This window comes from Falco biarmicus, chromosome 3 (assembly GCF_023638135.1).
Source record: "Falco biarmicus isolate bFalBia1 chromosome 3, bFalBia1.pri, whole genome shotgun sequence".
Lineage (NCBI taxonomy): Eukaryota > Metazoa > Chordata > Aves > Falconiformes > Falconidae > Falco > Falco biarmicus.
Window position 1 is genome coordinate 111,843,961 of NC_079290.1, and position 15,908 is coordinate 111,859,868.

General features: G+C 44.5%; 2 protein-coding genes across 2 annotated transcripts; both read left to right on the plus strand.

Annotated features, from left to right (window-relative positions):
* Window positions 1-438: 438 nt before the first annotated feature.
* KIAA2013 (KIAA2013 ortholog) lies at window positions 439-5,668 on the plus strand. The gene is made up of 2 exons (XM_056330967.1): window positions 439-1,514; window positions 2,269-5,668. Exons 1-2 carry the CDS (start codon window positions 536-538, stop codon window positions 3,126-3,128), a joined length of 1,839 nt encoding a protein of 612 aa, XP_056186942.1. The 5' UTR covers window positions 439-535; the 3' UTR covers window positions 3,129-5,668.
* Window positions 5,669-8,496: 2,828 nt separating this feature from the next.
* On the plus strand, window positions 8,497-14,071 carry LOC130145721 (chymotrypsin-like elastase family member 2A). Its single transcript, XM_056330977.1, has 8 exons — window positions 8,497-8,564; window positions 9,164-9,252; window positions 9,830-9,927; window positions 10,917-11,045; window positions 11,900-12,036; window positions 12,706-12,851; window positions 12,988-13,140; window positions 13,695-14,071. The coding sequence occupies exons 1-8, from the start codon at window positions 8,522-8,524 to the stop codon at window positions 13,710-13,712; spliced, it is 813 nt and encodes a 270-aa protein (XP_056186952.1). The 5' UTR covers window positions 8,497-8,521; the 3' UTR covers window positions 13,713-14,071.
* Window positions 14,072-15,908: the final 1,837 nt, after the last annotated feature.

Below are 15,908 nucleotides of genomic sequence, written 5' to 3' on the forward strand. Positions count from 1 at the left end.
GCTTGTTACTATCCTCCAAGAGCCGCCCTGGAGCACAGAACTTTCCGTGGCCCGATGTGCGCGTGTAACCCCATCCCGAGGTGTGCTGCTCTATTTACTGCGCAGGGGAACGAAGTTAGACAGAACACAACCCGCCTTCCCGCACCGGGCGCTGCTGCGGTGACGGGAGTCGACTGCCGCTGGCCTGAGGGAAAGCTCCAGGCCCCAGCCAGCCGGGCAGGAGAGCCCAGAGCCCAGAGCCCAGCCCTGTGCTGAAAAGGGGCTGGCGCCGCGGGCTGCCGCCCCGCCTCGGCCGGCAGCGGGGCAGCAGGGCGCCGGGGGGCCGGGGCCCGCTCGGCAGCGGCGGCGGGGCGGGCCGGGGCTCCCCGCCAGGCACCTCCTCAGGGGCGGTGCGAGCGGGCTGTCGCAAAGCGCCGCAAAGCGCGGCGGAGCTGCCGCACGGCGCGGCGCTTCCGCGATGATGGCGCCGTGAGGGTCGCTGCGCCGGGGCGGGATCGGGGCCGGGGCCGGGGCCGGGCCTCCCGCGCCGCCCCCCATGTGGCTGCAGCAGCGGCTGAAGGGGCTGCCGGGGCTGCTCTCCAGCAGCTGGGCGCGGCGGCTGCTGCTGCTGCTGGCGCTGCTGCTGGCGGCCTGCTGGTACCTGGGGGCGGGCCGGGCGCGGCGGGGCACCGGGCGGGGGGCCGGGCGGGGGGCCGAGCCCCGCGGCGCCGCCGCCCTCTGCCTGCAGGCGGCCACGGGCGCCTGGCGGGCGCAGGCCGAGCGCGGCGATGCGCTGCCGCTGCCCGAGGATGCGGCCGGGGGCGGCGCGGGGCCGGCGCTGGCGGGTAACGGCTTCCTGCTGCTGGACGCGGCCGCCGGCCGCCTCTGGGTGTCGGCGGCGGGGGCGGGCGGCCCGGCGCTGGCCACCGAGTACCCGGCGCTGGTGCGGCTGAGGGCGCTGGGCGGGCGCGGCGAGGCGCGGGCGGCGCTGGCGGCGCTGCGGGACGGCGCCGTGTGGCGGGTGCGCTGCGTGCAGACGGGGGCCGGGGCGGGCGCCGGCGAGTGCGTGACGGTGCGGGAGGAGGTGGTGGCGCACCGCAGCCGGCCGCACCTTTACCTGCAGCGCATCCGCATCGCCAACCCCACCGAGCGCGTGGCTGCCTTCGAGGCCTCGGCCCCGGCCCCTGCCGTCTCGCCGGGCGGCCGCTTTGCCACCAGCCTGGAGAAGGTGGAGGACCGGCAGTTCCTGCTCTCCTCCGGCCGCCTGCTGCTGGCCGGCAGCCCCAAGGTGGTGCTCATGGTGGTGGCTGCCAAGAAGCTCGTGAGCCGGGTGCAGGTCGCGCCCAAATCCCACTTCGATGAGACCGTGCTCTCTGTGGTGTACACCTCGGAGCCCATCGAGGTCTCTCGGCTGGAGGAGACCTTCAGCAAGCTGAGGGAGTCGGCCAGGAAGGAGATGCTGGAGGTGATGCAGATGCGGGTGGAAGATCTCTTCCAGGAGCACCAACAGACCTGGTCTGACCTCTTCATTTCAGGTAAGGAAGGTGACGTTCCGCTTCCCGAGGGTTGCATTAGAGGGCAGCAGAAAGCTCGGTGTCCTGGCCACTGCAGGGTCTCCGGAGACTCCACTCTTCCCCACGGATTTCTCTTGGCTTCTTGCAGGACAATAAAACAGCGCTCCTGGTTTGAAACCCAGCATGCTTTACGAAAGCAGAGTATTCTTTACTGCATAAAGAAAGTGACAGAGGAATGTTTTGAATCGTAACTCTGGATGTGTTCACTTTCATGTCTTCAGGAACTTCACGGATTTGCCCAGCTTATTGGCTCTGGGGTGGAAATAGAGGTGACCTCTAGTGACAGTATAAAAGCCAGATTTCTTTATGGAACTTAAGGACTGTTCCACATGGATGCTTTGTCTTAAGATTTGAATGGCCTTGTGCAACAGATCAGCTGCCCAAGTAATGTAGAACTTGATATTTTGTAGCCAGCAAAAAGACAGAAGTTCCTTTGAGAGATCGTTCTTGCAGGGTCATGGTCACTGCTCCATACGGCTCCTGTATATCAAACTGCCTTTAGTGGGAGCCTGGCTTTCACACTCCCAAGTAGCAGAGAGCGTCCAAGAAAATACAAGGAAACATTTCACTTCAGTGTTTCATAGGCAAAGGTTTCTTAGATGTTACAAAAAGCGCCTGTGTATTGAGCGACGACGTGCACGTTTGGTCTTCTTTTTCTCCTAGTTAGTCATTCATGTGTGCTCCTCTGACTCTTGGTGGTTTTCTTTTGTTACAGGGATTGAAATGAGAAAGATCACAGATTTGCATACACCGTCCAGTGAGACCGTTAACATGACGCTCTACTACGTGCTGTCAAGCATGCCAGCCCCTCTGCTAGATCCACTCATTACTGGGGAGGACAGAGAAAAAATGGAAGCCAGCCTGAACTATGCTGACCACTGCTTCAGTGGCCACGCAACCATGCACGCAGAGAACCTGTGGCCAGCAAAGCTGACCAGTGTCACCCAGATCTTGCAGCTCTCAGACCTGTGGAAGCTAACTCTCCAGAAACGAGGATGCAAGGGTCTTGTGGCAGCTGGAGTCCATGGACTTATGCAGGGAATGGTGCTTAGTTTTGGGGGTCTGCAGTTCACGGAAAACCATCTTCAGTTTCAGGCTGACCCTGAGGTACTTCACAACAGCTATTCCTTACGTGGGATCCATTACAATAAGGACTTGATTAATCTAGCTGTTCTGCTGGATGCTGAAGGAAAGCCCTTCTTGCATGTGTCTGTGAAATTCCAAGACAAGCCAGTTAAACTATACGCATGTGAGGCGGGCTGTATGAATGAGCCTGTGGAGCTGACCTCAGAGGCACGAGGTCATACGTTCCCTGTCATGGTGACTCAACCCATCACACCACTGCTTTATATATCAACAGATTTGATCCACTTGCAGGACCTGAGACACACGCTCCATCTAAAATCTATTCTGGCTCATGAGGAACACATGGCCAAGCAATACCCAGGCTTACCCTTCCTGTTCTGGTTCAGCGTGGCCTCCTTGATCACATTGTTTCACTTGTTTCTGTTCAAACTCATCTACAATGAATATTGTGGGCCAGGAGCCAAGCCGCTTTTCAGGAGTAAGGTATAAGGCTGCTGCTGTCCACCAGGTGTTGTCAACCTGATTTTCTGTCAGCTGTGCCTAGGGAGGTTCTGTCTTGGACTGTGAGGATTTTCAATCTCTCTTGAAACAAGTGATCTGTGACCTTTTCTTGCAAGAAGTAGGATTAGGGCAGGGATTGGAGCAATAGGGCTCACGAACATTAGAAAAGATAAATCCATCATCTATCCTTAAACATTTGTAAGGCTGCAGATCAAGGCAGAGCTTTTCTGTCCTTTTTCCACACACTGGTGTAGGACATAGCTTGTTTTTAAGCCAACAGTTGCAGCTGTGTCACAAGAGGATGTTTCTTGTTATGCAGTACTGGAATGCTTGTGAGAGAGCTGCTATACTTGTCTTTACTACTGTGTGGGAGATGTGTGCCCTTGTCCGCCTGGTCTGAATGTGTGGCATGTCATACAAGAGCACACAAATGCAAGCTGGTGTTCTTAGGTGAAGGTGCTGACTTGTTGGGACTACTGGTAGATGTTCATAGATCTATAGACACTGTGCAGCCCTCAGTCAAACCACGTTTCCCACCGTCGTTTTGGGAAGGCGCTGAGTTAGTGTTTCTCCCATTCAGACAAAATACATAGCCGCACTAAGAAAAGTACTGAGTGCTTTCTACTGTGAGTTGGAGGTTCTGAGTTCAAGCTCTACTGCATCTCACTTTGTAAAGAATTTAAGATTCTTGTTTTGAGCTGCCTTAGAAAACTTAGTTGCTAGTAAAAACTTAGAACAGAATAGACAGTAGATCTAAGTACTAAGAGATCTAAAACTAAGTACTAAGTAGATCTAAAACTAAGAGATTTCTGCTCTTAGTACTGGTACTTTCTGGTTGTGTGTTGATATGGAGTGGAAATGAAAGGCAAGACTGGATTTGCTGTGTGCACTAGCCATGTCGTTCAGAGGCATCCCTCCTTAGGGCTGAATGGAGTCAAATGTAGCTTGTAATTGTTGTTGGGTTTTTTTGAAAAAAGGACATAGTTACATAGAGTTGACAGAGGAAAAGTTCTAGCTTTAGATTGCCCTGTTTCTCCAAATTACAAAAGCAAATTGAATTTTGGATAGCTAAGGTTGGACAGAATATACTGGACTAAACCTGATGGTACCTAAGAGGCATTTAAACAGTCAGCGATTTTCCTCTCAGCTCACTGGCTTTGTAATGTTGAGCACTGCAGATCAGGGCCACCTGATCCCAAGCAGTTCTGAATACCTGTCATCTGTTTAAAGAATATGAGTGGAAGGTGCTTGTGGCTAGACAGACTAACCTAGGAAAAGATAGGATAGACATGGATATCAAAGACAACTGCAGTCATAAGCCTATGATCATGATCAAAACCTTGGTGCAAAAGGAGGAAGCAGTCAGGAAGTAATTTTAATTATTGTGTACAGCTTTGCCCTGACATGCATCATGAAATGTGTCCTTGAAATAGAAAATTACGTCCTTTTTCACTGCTGTCTGGTTGCCTTTGTCATCTACAAGACTTGCCTTCTGCCTTTTACAAAATGACTTGTTAACCATTACTACAGGTAACTGTCCCTGACACTGTTGCTGAATTCCTGAGAAGCTTCACAGCTACACACCAGGGCTGATGTAACACCTCTTCCTTCCTGATACTGCAAAAAGCCCTGCAGTGTACAGCAAACAAGTCTCTTGCCTTGTCTTAGTTGGACCTACTTAAAATGAAGATAATGCAGAACTTGATTCCAGAAAAAGGGATGAAGTGGAAGCCAGCTGAAGCTCAAAATCTCTAGCCAGTAAGCGAGATCAATGGGGTTGAAATAACACTGTTCCATTAACTGAGTGGGAACATCCCAGTGTCCAAGTGAACTTAGTCCTGCTTTCAGCCTCAGTTTGCACAACACATCTGACAATTTTGCAGCTGAGAACAAGGACCTTTTGAAAGCAACAATCCTTTTGTGCCTTGTTAAGAAAGGAATCTGAGACTTGGAAGGTGTGGTTATTTGAGAGTTTGTTCCAGAAGCTTGTGTAACAGATGTTTCTTTTTCCTGTAAGCTGTTCAGTTCCCTAAGAGTAATCCATTTGGTGAAAATACTTGAAGATAAACTGAGTCCTTTGATGATTATTTTTTATTATTATTTTACAGGAAAATAAAGAATGACGATTCCCTTTAGAGAGTTAACTTAACTAGAAAACTTTAGTGTAACTTCCTTTCTGGTAAACATTTTTTAATTTATTGCTTGGGGGGAGGGGGAGGATGTTAATAATTTTGCCTCCATTTCAGTAATAAGCCAGTCAATTTAACCGTGGATTGCTAAGTGCTGGTAACAGATTTTTCAGCCTTTATGATTGTAGAGCACAAAACTGATTTATTGAAATTGTCTTCTGGATTTACACTTGGAAATGTCAATCTGCAGGTTTCCTATCCTAAGCATATTGAGACTTTGTGCATTGATTTGTTTTGGCTGTGGGGGGAGACATCCCACTTTCTAGTGATTTAAAGGTCATTTGGTTTTAAAATACCAAAGCTGTTGTTTCTAAATAAATATCTTTCAGTCTAATCTGATCACTAAAGTGTGGTTGCATTTTTGGATGTTTGGGTTTGGGTCTTTTTTGTCTCTGTTCTCTCCTCTCCTTGCTCCCCGCCCAGTTAAAACATTACAAAATGATACATCTGTGACCAGCATTGACTACAGAAGTGCTTGGATTAAAAGAAGAGTGTCGAAAAATAATACATAAATGGATCTAAGCTTGGAACAGACAATTTGGAAGGCACAGTACGAGACAGAAACACACAAGGTGGTGCTGAGCTCCATTTCCCTGGCTCTGTATAGCCTTGTTCTATTTTGAGGCACGCAGGCCAAGCTTTAGTTTTAAAAACACAGAAACAAATCCAGGGAACAATCAAATAGCAGAGTTAATGGCCATCCAGCAAGTAGTGAATTTGGCACGTTTGGTGCTCCCAGTGAAAAGCTAGGGCAGGATTTAACTTTGAATTTTTCAATAGGTTACTGTCTAGTTACAGATGAAAAATCCCTCAGAAAATCAGATTTCAGCATCTGTTGTTTATCTGCAGACCATTCCACTTATTAATTGGTCTAGCATAGTTACTGCCCTACTGGGGAATAGACTAAAGACAGGAGTGGAGTACATTATACATGGTACACTAAGCACTTTGTGTATTGAAAGAGATGCTAGCTATTACGCCTTTAACAGAACGTACCAGAAGTTCCTGCTTTTTCTTAGTAAAGTTCCATGAGCTGCTTAGTTTCTGTGAAACATCTGGCATAAAGATGGTAAGCGCTTCCAGGATGCTGTTTCCAAGCCACCATGGTATCAGCTGGAGGCTGAGCCTTTTGATGTTCACTTCCAGAAGTCCCAACAGTATGATGCCTACTGAGTCCAAAAAAGATACTTCAGCCTATTTAGACCAGACCTGGAAAAGATGGATAAGCAATTGTTAGATAAAGCAGGAGTGAAACAGAGGGGAAAAAAAAAAAAAAAAAAAAAAAGCTTTGAGACTGTTTTACATTAAATATACTATGATTCTTACAAGTATTCCCCCCACATAAAAAAAGAACTGTTTCAGAATTCCTTTACATTAAAGAAAGGGAAAAAAGAAAGAATAGGGTTTCTCTGTTTACAGTGTGCAAGACAGCAGAAGGTTGTATTTGTGAAACTGCAGAAATGTTTAACAGCTAAAGGAAATGCCATGTTTACAAGCACACCATAAAACAATCAAGTTGAAATAGTCACTGAACATCCAACATTTATAATTTTTAGTTGGTATCCAACAAAAATGATAGTGGGATGGAAGTTAAACTGAAAAGCATAGCTTATAAATTCAGACATGAAGAGGAAGAGCCAACTAATTCATGAAGAAAAAAAGTAGAATCTCAATTCTGCACTCATTTAATCCTGATCTGTGCTTTTGTCAGATAATAAATACAAGATGCCAGAACAGAGTTTGCTTGATTTCATTTGAAATTCAGAATGCAGCTTTCCCAAATGCTATTGTTTGGGTAGGATAATACATTCTTGAGAAGAAGACAAAACAGAAAAGCATTATATATTTCTGCCTTCCACATGTGTGCTCCAGGCGTCTTGCATCTGAATCAGTACCTACTGCTGAATGGAAGCTATGAAAATCTGGGATTTTGCTGCTTATTAATACTGACATTAAACAATAGATTTATTCAGCTTTTTTAAAAACTGGTTTTGGTCTGTATGTACAATGCAACTCTCATTACAAATGTACCTTTACGATATTTGTTCCATTCTAGTAAGTTTGCTCCCTATGCATGAGCTGGCTTATGGGATAGAGATGTTTGGGTTTTAAATAAGCAGTAACAGGTTTTCAGGTGAGGGGTAGGCAGATGGAGATGTGACAAAGGATTGAAAATTCCCATAGTAGAAGAAAAAAACCAGGAAGAGACACAAGGATGTGTTGATACCAACTCACCAGCCTCAAATGTCCAGTAATGAATCAGGACACTTTCTGTTGTGGCAGTAGCTCTGTAGTGGTCTAAATGCCTGCTCTTGCCTCGTTTGTCCTATTAGGGAAAATGGTTTACCATTTTTCATTAACAAGCTCACATTACATTATACCACAGGTCAGCATGCTGATTTGGGGTGTAAAAATGCTCATTTGCAATGCTACAGGAACCCTATTTATTCCAGGGATGTGCTACTGATCTAACAGTTAAAGGCAAATAGGAAAGAAATGAAGTCTGGCTCACTGTGCTACATCAGTGTTTCTCCAATATCATGGACAGCTGGTTCTTCGTATTGGCCAAAACATCTTCCACTTCAAAGCGATTAACAGTTTGTTTTGTTGAGAAGTATGGCATGCTAAACTCGGGCAACTTGATCTAGAAAAGAAGATACAGGTTTTCAGTGAGTACAAAGTGGTAGTTGCCATGCAGTCGCAAAGCAAACCAGAACAAAATAAAATTTCAAGCGATCATAGAATCATACAATAATTAAGGTTGAAGTAGGCCTCCAGAGATCATCTAATCCAGCCCCGCTAACATGTCTGAATCTATCCCTGTCTGAATATGTCAGACACTGTTACTGCTGATGTCCCACCAAGTGTTAGAATAGTTAATTTAACATTTTCCTTCTGAAAACACCTTTGTGATGAACTTTCAAGGCAATGGGAAAACAAACATCTGCTATCAATAACATGCATCTGAATTGGAATTTTTTTAAACAAGTTGTTTGTATAGCCTGGATCCAAGGTCTGTGTAAACTGGGGGTTTTTAGCAACTTGTGCATATAAAAATTTATCCCACAATTACACAAGTTTTCCACTGGTATCAGAATAGCACTGCATTTTAAGTCACGTATCTCGGAGATAAACGGTAACATATAAAATGGCTCACAGAGCAGAGCCTGCAGCATACAGCTAATCGGCATCATGCTTGGAGTCCTCTTTGCTGTGTTGAGTCTGGCAGCCGCAGGTATGTAATTCAATTTCAGCATTAATTTTAAAAGAAAAATGGACTAAAATCTAACAGAAAAATCCTTTTTTAGGGAAATTAGACATTCTGCAAGAAAGCAGAAGGAGATACAACATAGGCAGTTAATTTAAAAGTTCTCTCCAAACAGTCTAGGTGCTGTGCTGTTCTGTTCCTATTGCAGGGGCTGGGTTAGCACTGCTGCTCTCAGCCTTTAGCACGTTCAAAGTTATTTCATTTGAATACACTGGAAGAGTTAATCCACATCAAATTGTTGCATTGGCTAAGAGCTGCATCTCAGCTGACACATTTTGAATTGGGTTAAGCCAACCTGATTTGATTATCTGTCAGAAAAATGAAACTGTTCAAAAACAGGCTTTATATAACATTGGTCAGTTTTGACTGATGGCTCTGTCTTCACTTGTACCGTGTTAAATCACAGCCTATACTTGTACCTTGCAAGGTTCTGTGCAAACACAGTCTATTTAAAAATAAACAAACCATCTCCAGTCTATTTAAAAATAAACAAACCATCTCTTGTACAGACATTTTTTAAAACCTCTTACTTTTAAAACACACATCCTATCTCTTATGTCTTCTAGCCTTTGGCTGTGGGGTTCCTGCCTACCCCCCCCTTGTCTCTAGAGTTGTTGGAGGGGAAGCTGCAAGACCGTTCAGCTGGCCCTGGCAGGTTGGTAATTCCGTGCTTTCTCTGGGACAATTTGGGTTGTGCTGCCTTCACGCAATGTGGCCGAGCAAAACCAGGTCTTACATTTCATTTGATGCACCTTGCCTGTCATGTCTTAGGCTTTGAATATTACATTCTGAGCAATCCCACATTTTCCAAGCTTTTTAAGAAAGCTCTGAATGTGTCACCTTTTTGCTGTTATGCAGGCTTTCAGGCTTTTGCAGTAGGCCTGGGCACCGTCGCATATTTAAGCAAGACGACTGCGAAATTCAGCAGAGCATAACAATGCCTGCTGGAGCATAGCTGTATGTAGAGTTTAAAAATACATTTCTGAAGCAAATAAAATGCTCTTTTGGCCAGGATTAGTGAGAGCTTTGCAAGAAACAGCATTAAAAAAAAAACAAACAACCAAGCTTTTGGATGACAGGAACCTTTTCTGTGGCCAGAAGCTGGAAACTTGCTGCTTACAAGCCTCTCACCATCTTCCAGCAGCAAGTGGTGTTCAGAGTGCAGGAAGAAAGTGCAACAATGCAAAGTCATTAAGCAAAAATCTGAGTCTTATTTGATACACTGGTCCTAGGCCTCCCTTCAATACAGTTCCAATGGCAAATGGTATCACACCTGCGGAGGAACCCTCATTGCAACCAACTGGGTGATGACTGCTGCACACTGCATCAGGTAAATAACGGAATGACACGTCTGTACCCAGGGAGCAGTGCATGGCTGGAGACAGATGAGGCAAAACCCTATTAATGCCAGTTCTCCCTTTCCCAGTTAAGAGCTCCTAGTCTGACATCATATCTTTTGATTATAACTAATAGATTAGAAGAATTACACCTTTTCATTTTCTTATAAAAGTAGAGGGGACAAACACCGCCCCCCCCCTACAATTACCTGGATCATATACTCTTCATTTTCTGTAAATAACTACAAACACCATTATGTCTTCAAGTTGCTATTAAAATTCAGCAGTGTTGCTTGTTCCTATAACATATGTGGCAGAGATTCACAGATTAACTAATCAATCCACTGCCTGAAGAAATAATCATAAGTGTAATAAATATACCAGTCATTTTCAGTAAGGTCTTCCTATTATGGGGCAGTATAACAAAGAAACGATCAGGTACAGCTGTGCCCTTTCATCATCAAAACTGCTTCCACAGACAATCCCATTTTGGTTTGGTAGTGTATGTCTTTGAATATGTACACACAGTTCTTGGTTATCGTAACGCTAAGCTGTAGAAAATATCATAATATGAAATACGAGGGATTGGCTGTGAGTTGTTATTATGAGTCCTACATATTATATCTATCACAGTTGTTTATCAGTAAAGCTGTTTATGACTGTCAAAAAAGCAGCCCAAATTATTTACTTCATTGAAGAATAAGAGCTGAATCCTGCAAAGACTGGAGGCATCTTCAGTTTGTAAATGAAGCCTTAAGCAGGAGTTGACAAGATAGCTTGGAGATGAAATTATTAAGCCTAGCACATGATGCTTTGTCCTTAGCAAATCTGTCAGATGTTGGCTCAGCTCCAGACAAATCATGCATGTGATGTGAGATTACAGTCTTAAGGATATGCTTACTGAATACCTCGGGTGGCAAAGATGCAGATGCCTAAGCAGCAAGCCAGCAGCTGCATAACTGTTAGTCCTTTTCTTGCCCAGTCCTTCTAGGAACTATCGAGTATTTCTTGGAAAATACAACCTAGCAGCTGCGGAAGAAGGATCAATTGCACTTCCTCCAGAAAAAATAATTGTCAATGAGAACTGGAATCCACGGAAAGTTGCAAACGGGTAAGCTGGTGGCAAGTATTATTTCAGTTATTAGATGCAGGACAAAAATCAAACTAGCTGAATCCCACCCACCTTGAGCTGTGGGAGCCAAATGCATAAAACTCCTGTTACAGCTGGCAGTAGTACTTCTATAAATGTTTGCTCATAGATAAGAGCTGAAGCTCAGTTTGTGCCTTTCCCCCTCAAGACAAAGAACTTTCAGTATTAATTGCTTACTGATTAACTGTGTTTTCAGATGCCGTTTTGCATGTTCATGCTTAGGTGGGAAGCTGTTCTATGCAATGAGTTCTTTTCTACACCAGAAGGGAATTAATTCATTTACACAACACTCTTTGAAGCCCTCCTACGAACAGCATAAACACAGAGTGTTATTGAGCGGTGGTATTAATATCTTTGTTGCTGGAGGCCTCCTATGTCCTGCTGCAGGCTAAGGGCATTAGCAAAGAAACCCCCTCAGTCTCCAGGTCCTTAGAGTTAGCCCTAACATATGCTTGGTTTTGGTGAAAAGAACCTATCAAAGGCAATTTCCAGAAAGCTGCCAGCAGGACCAGTTCAGCCCACTGAATTGCCAAGCTGCTGATGGCAGGTGGGAAGTGCACAGCAATTTCCAGAAACCCCAGCAGACAATTCTGCAGGGAATAGTGTTCCAGTCCATGGATTTCCCCGTTGCTTTGAGAGTGGAGGAATCTTTACTGCTTATGTGCTGGCCTCCTTGCTCCCCTGCATCTCTTTTGAATAGGTCAAGTGCTGTATAACTGCTAAGTATTCATGCTACTGCGTCTCAATCTGTTTGCAAACCTCTTCATCTCTCCCCTTTCTCTTCCCCACTCTCAAATGCGTGCATATGACCACAGGTATGACATTGCTTTGATCAAGCTCACTGAACACGTCACCTTAAGCAACCACATTCAGCTGGCCTGCCTCCCCCCTGCACAAAGCATCCTGTCATCCAACGCTGCCTGCTACGTGACAGGATGGGGAAGACTGCAGAGTAAGTACCTGGACTTTTGCAAAATTGTGCAACAAAATCCTTGAGCACTGCATTCTCCTTTGAGACTGATGGGAAAAAGGATGTTGATGGTGCTCAAGATCCCCTCAGCCTCAGTGTAGTGAGTAGTTTATCAGGTCCCAATCACTCCCACAGTATGATTTTTCTCTGCCTTTCAAGTTTATTTTGCTTGTAATGGGACTAGGATGCACCAGAGGGCCCTGTACTAACCTTTATAGAGACTGGTCAGCTTGCTAATGCTAACATCACCTGCTGAGTAACTGCAAAGACATATAGGGGAATAGATAGAAAGAGAGGAACATCTCAGAGACTTCAGCAGAAGTGCCAGCTCGGCTCAAGAGGCAATTCCTCGAATAAGTAACATTTTTTTGCAAATTCCTGAACAAAGAGCAGCCCTTCATTTCTGTAACAACGAGACATTTTTAAATTGAACGCAAATGATTAGTAAGTTAAAGCCTTTTTTTTTTTTTAATTATATAAAATAATGGAGCTAAGGAATGGATTATACAGCTTCTCCTTTAATATGTCCCCTATGGAGTTTCTTACCTAGAGGAATAATACCCAGATCCTAGGAGGAACTTAACAATGCAGTTTTGTTCTTTCTTCAGTGCCAGCTGGTACCATGACTCCTCTGTTTCTATTCCCTCCCAGCAAACGGACCTCTTCCAGACGACCTGCAGCAAGCCCTTTTGCTGGTGGTGGATTATGCCACTTGTTCCCAGCCCAGCTGGTGGGGAAGCACAGTGAAACGCACCATGGTTTGCGCTGGTGGGGATGGAGTCACCTCCAGTTGTAATGTGAGTCCAGACAACACCACTCTTAGGGCTTGGCTTCAGATACAAAGAGGCCTGATGGGAAGGAAAGCATAAAAAAACTCAAGGAAAAGCTATTCACACTACAACTGCCATTAACTGTGTTCCCCCTTCCCGCCAGGGCGACTCTGGTGGCCCACTGAACTGCCAAGCTGCTGATGGCAAGTGGGAAGTGCATGGCATCGTCAGCTTTGGCTCTGCTCTTGGCTGCAACTATTACCACAAGCCTTCTGTCTTCACTCGGGTCTCTGCCTACAACAGCTGGATCCAGCAGGTAAGGCGCCAGGTATTGCTGCTGGAGCATACGGACACTTGGCTGCTTCTGAGGTTCTCCCTGACTGAGATTTCTGCCATCTGCTCAGGGAGCTGCATCACTTTTGATTCAAATGCTGCTTTGCATACAAGTAACCTCTGTAGAAAAGCCCTTACCTGTGCAACAGCAGTCTCTGCAGCAAAAATAAAGTATCCGCTTCTTAAATAGTTATCTAAATTATTTTCACTTTTAAATAAATCTTCATGTTTAGGAATGCATTCACCCTTTATACTGCTAGAGCTATATCTATAGTCAAAAAGATTTTACTGGTATGACTTCAGAGGTGATTACTCAAATTTGTATTCATCAGTAACACCGACTGTTGCATCCTAGAAGGCAGCACATGATGCTCAAGTCTGGAACATCAATTATTTTTTAATATAAACTTTAATCTAAAGAGTGACTGAAAAGCAAAAATCTTTTTTCGGTTATTTAAATCCTGCATCTCAGAACATATACTATTCACAAATGCCTGGGTCTCAAAATCCAATTTTTCCCGTTTTACATTTTTGTAGGTTATGGCAACCAACTGATTCAAAGAGAACTGGATGATAGATGCCACAAAGGAAAACAGTTTGAATAAAGTCATAATCATGACATCTTTGATCAAAAAGAGCGGGGGAATTATGCTTTTAACAACACAAGTGTAATACCTAACCATACTGCAATAAACACTATTTTTTGCAAGATGAAAGAAAAACATGTGTCCCTGTCACTTCTTCCCGTGTATTGTCAAGACCTGAGCCTGTAATTAGTGATAATGCGGGAGACCTTTTACAGCCTTTCCCCTGCCTTGGGCTGGAGCTTGCTACCCTCACCTGGGGGAGATGTGAGCCTGCTGTGAAGAGGCTGGGCAGCAGGAAGAGTTGGTGAGCCACAGGAACAGCTTGGGGGGCAGGGGGTGAAGAAAGCGAGGCGCTGGCAGGGCTGCAGGCAGGCAGCTGTCGGGACCCCCGAGCCTGGCGTGCCAGGGCAAGCAGTGGCCATGCCCAGCAGGAAGGCAGCCCAGGCGCAAGCAGGTCCACGCAGGTGAGTGTGGGAGCGCTCCAAAATGCTTTTTACAGAGAGGTTTTTAACACCCTGTAATCTTGGGATCTAGCAAGGGGAAGGGTAATATCCAGCAGCCCGTGTCGGCAGCAACTCTGCAGACCTGTCTCCTTCGTGTCTCCGCTGCTCATTTTTAAGCCACGCGTACGCCAGGTGAAGATCTCTGAACAGATAAATGGGGATTTTTTTGCAAAGCAAAAGCAGAATCACCATCTCCTAGCCTGGTACTAAATCAAAGCCCCTATTTATATTTCTTTCATTGTAATAAAAGGTAGGCACTATAAAATTGGGGTGGATTTTTGTCATGTTTTACTTCTCCTTCCTGGCACATATTTAGGTGGATTCAAGAGTAAAATGACAATTAAAAATGGAGGACAAACGACTCAAAGGTAAAGCAGTAGACCGAGTAAGGAAAAGATTGGAAGTTCGTTGTGAGAACAGAAATGCATCTGAGTTCGGAGATAAATTTTTCTGGGTTTGCGGTTCATTTCAGTCAGACATCTTGCAGTTGTTACCTTTCAATTGAAAATAAATACATATATATTTTATTAAGCATAAATTTATTAAATAGATAAGAAAAAACATGGCTGTTTATCATCTTTGGGGACTGTACTTTTATTACTTTTTTTCTGCATTACAACCATTGACCGCCATTCTGCTGCAAAGAGCTCAGCAGGAACTTGTTTTACCTAATACCACCCTCTGCTGAGAAATAGCAGGCTTTATTGTGTTTTCATTTATCTTATTAAAAATGGAATTTCACCCATCTGAAATAGCAGGGGATCTGAGGAGGGCTTTTTTCAGTCACCTCTACTATGCAGAGGAAAAGAAAAAAAGGAGAAAAAAACCCGACAGAGCTGAATGGACTGATCAGCAACCAAATGCCCTTGTTTTTTCTTTGACAGTGGAAATAAGGGTTGCCCAGTTGTTCAGGAGCCGCCAGATTCAGCATAACATCCTGAGTTGTCTTCATGAGTATAATTAACATAAGATTGTAAATGATTGATTAATAGTTCTGAAAATGAAAATTGTTAGAGAGGTTACTTTGCTGTATGGAACATGGATGTCAACTACGGGCAGCGTGAAAGAGACGGATGGAAAAGGTAATCATGAAGCTCAGTCAGTAAAAATGGGATATGCATATGCTTCTGTAAAAACTGAAACAACACTGAAATCTGATTCATTTTCCTTTTGAAATATTTAGACAATATTGTGGAAATGTCTGAGCTCATTTGAACATATCAATGCAAATTATTAATCATCTGGAAATTCCTATTAAGAACAAAATCAAGAAGTTTTATTAAAAAAATTCAACAGTTCCAGTTTGTGATCACTGGAATAAGGTACCCATCTTTTAATGGGCTTCCTTAAGATTTAGATAGAAGTACCACAGAGAATAAAACGTATAGCAAATGATTTTATCAGTCCTAATACTCACAGAAAAAACGTATGATTTAATTCATGTGGTTTTGCAGCTCTGAGTGTGTCATGGAAACGGTCTCTTTACTACACCTTTTATTCTAAAATTAAATGTCAGGTGGAACAAATAAAATAAGTCTTTCAATAACATTCAGCTAATGCGTGTTCCCTGTACTTTGTTTTAGGATGCATATGAATTGTTAAATATCACTAGTAGCTCCAGTTACATTTTCGGGAGCTGCAAGAAACATCCCAGGGATCAA

What these genes read in the sequence shown, in the direction of transcription:
- KIAA2013 (XM_056330967.1), top strand. Translation starts at nt 536, where the DNA reads ATGTGGCTGCAGCAGCGGCTGAAGGGGCTGCCGGGGCTGCTCTCCAGC. An exon ending in GTCTGACCTCTTCATTTCAG is followed by an intron (nt 1,515 to 2,268) that starts GTAAGGAAGGTG and finishes CTTTTGTTACAG; the next exon opens with GGATTGAAATGAGAAAGATC.
- LOC130145721 (XM_056330977.1), top strand. Translation starts at nt 8,522, where the DNA reads ATGCTTGGAGTCCTCTTTGCTGTGTTGAGTCTGGCAGCCGCAG. An exon ending in CGTTCAGCTGGCCCTGGCAG is followed by an intron (nt 9,253 to 9,829) that starts GTTGGTAATTCC and finishes CACTGGTCCTAG; the next exon opens with GCCTCCCTTCAATACAGTTC. An exon ending in ACTGCTGCACACTGCATCAG is followed by an intron (nt 9,928 to 10,916) that starts GTAAATAACGGA and finishes TTTCTTGCCCAG; the next exon opens with TCCTTCTAGGAACTATCGAG.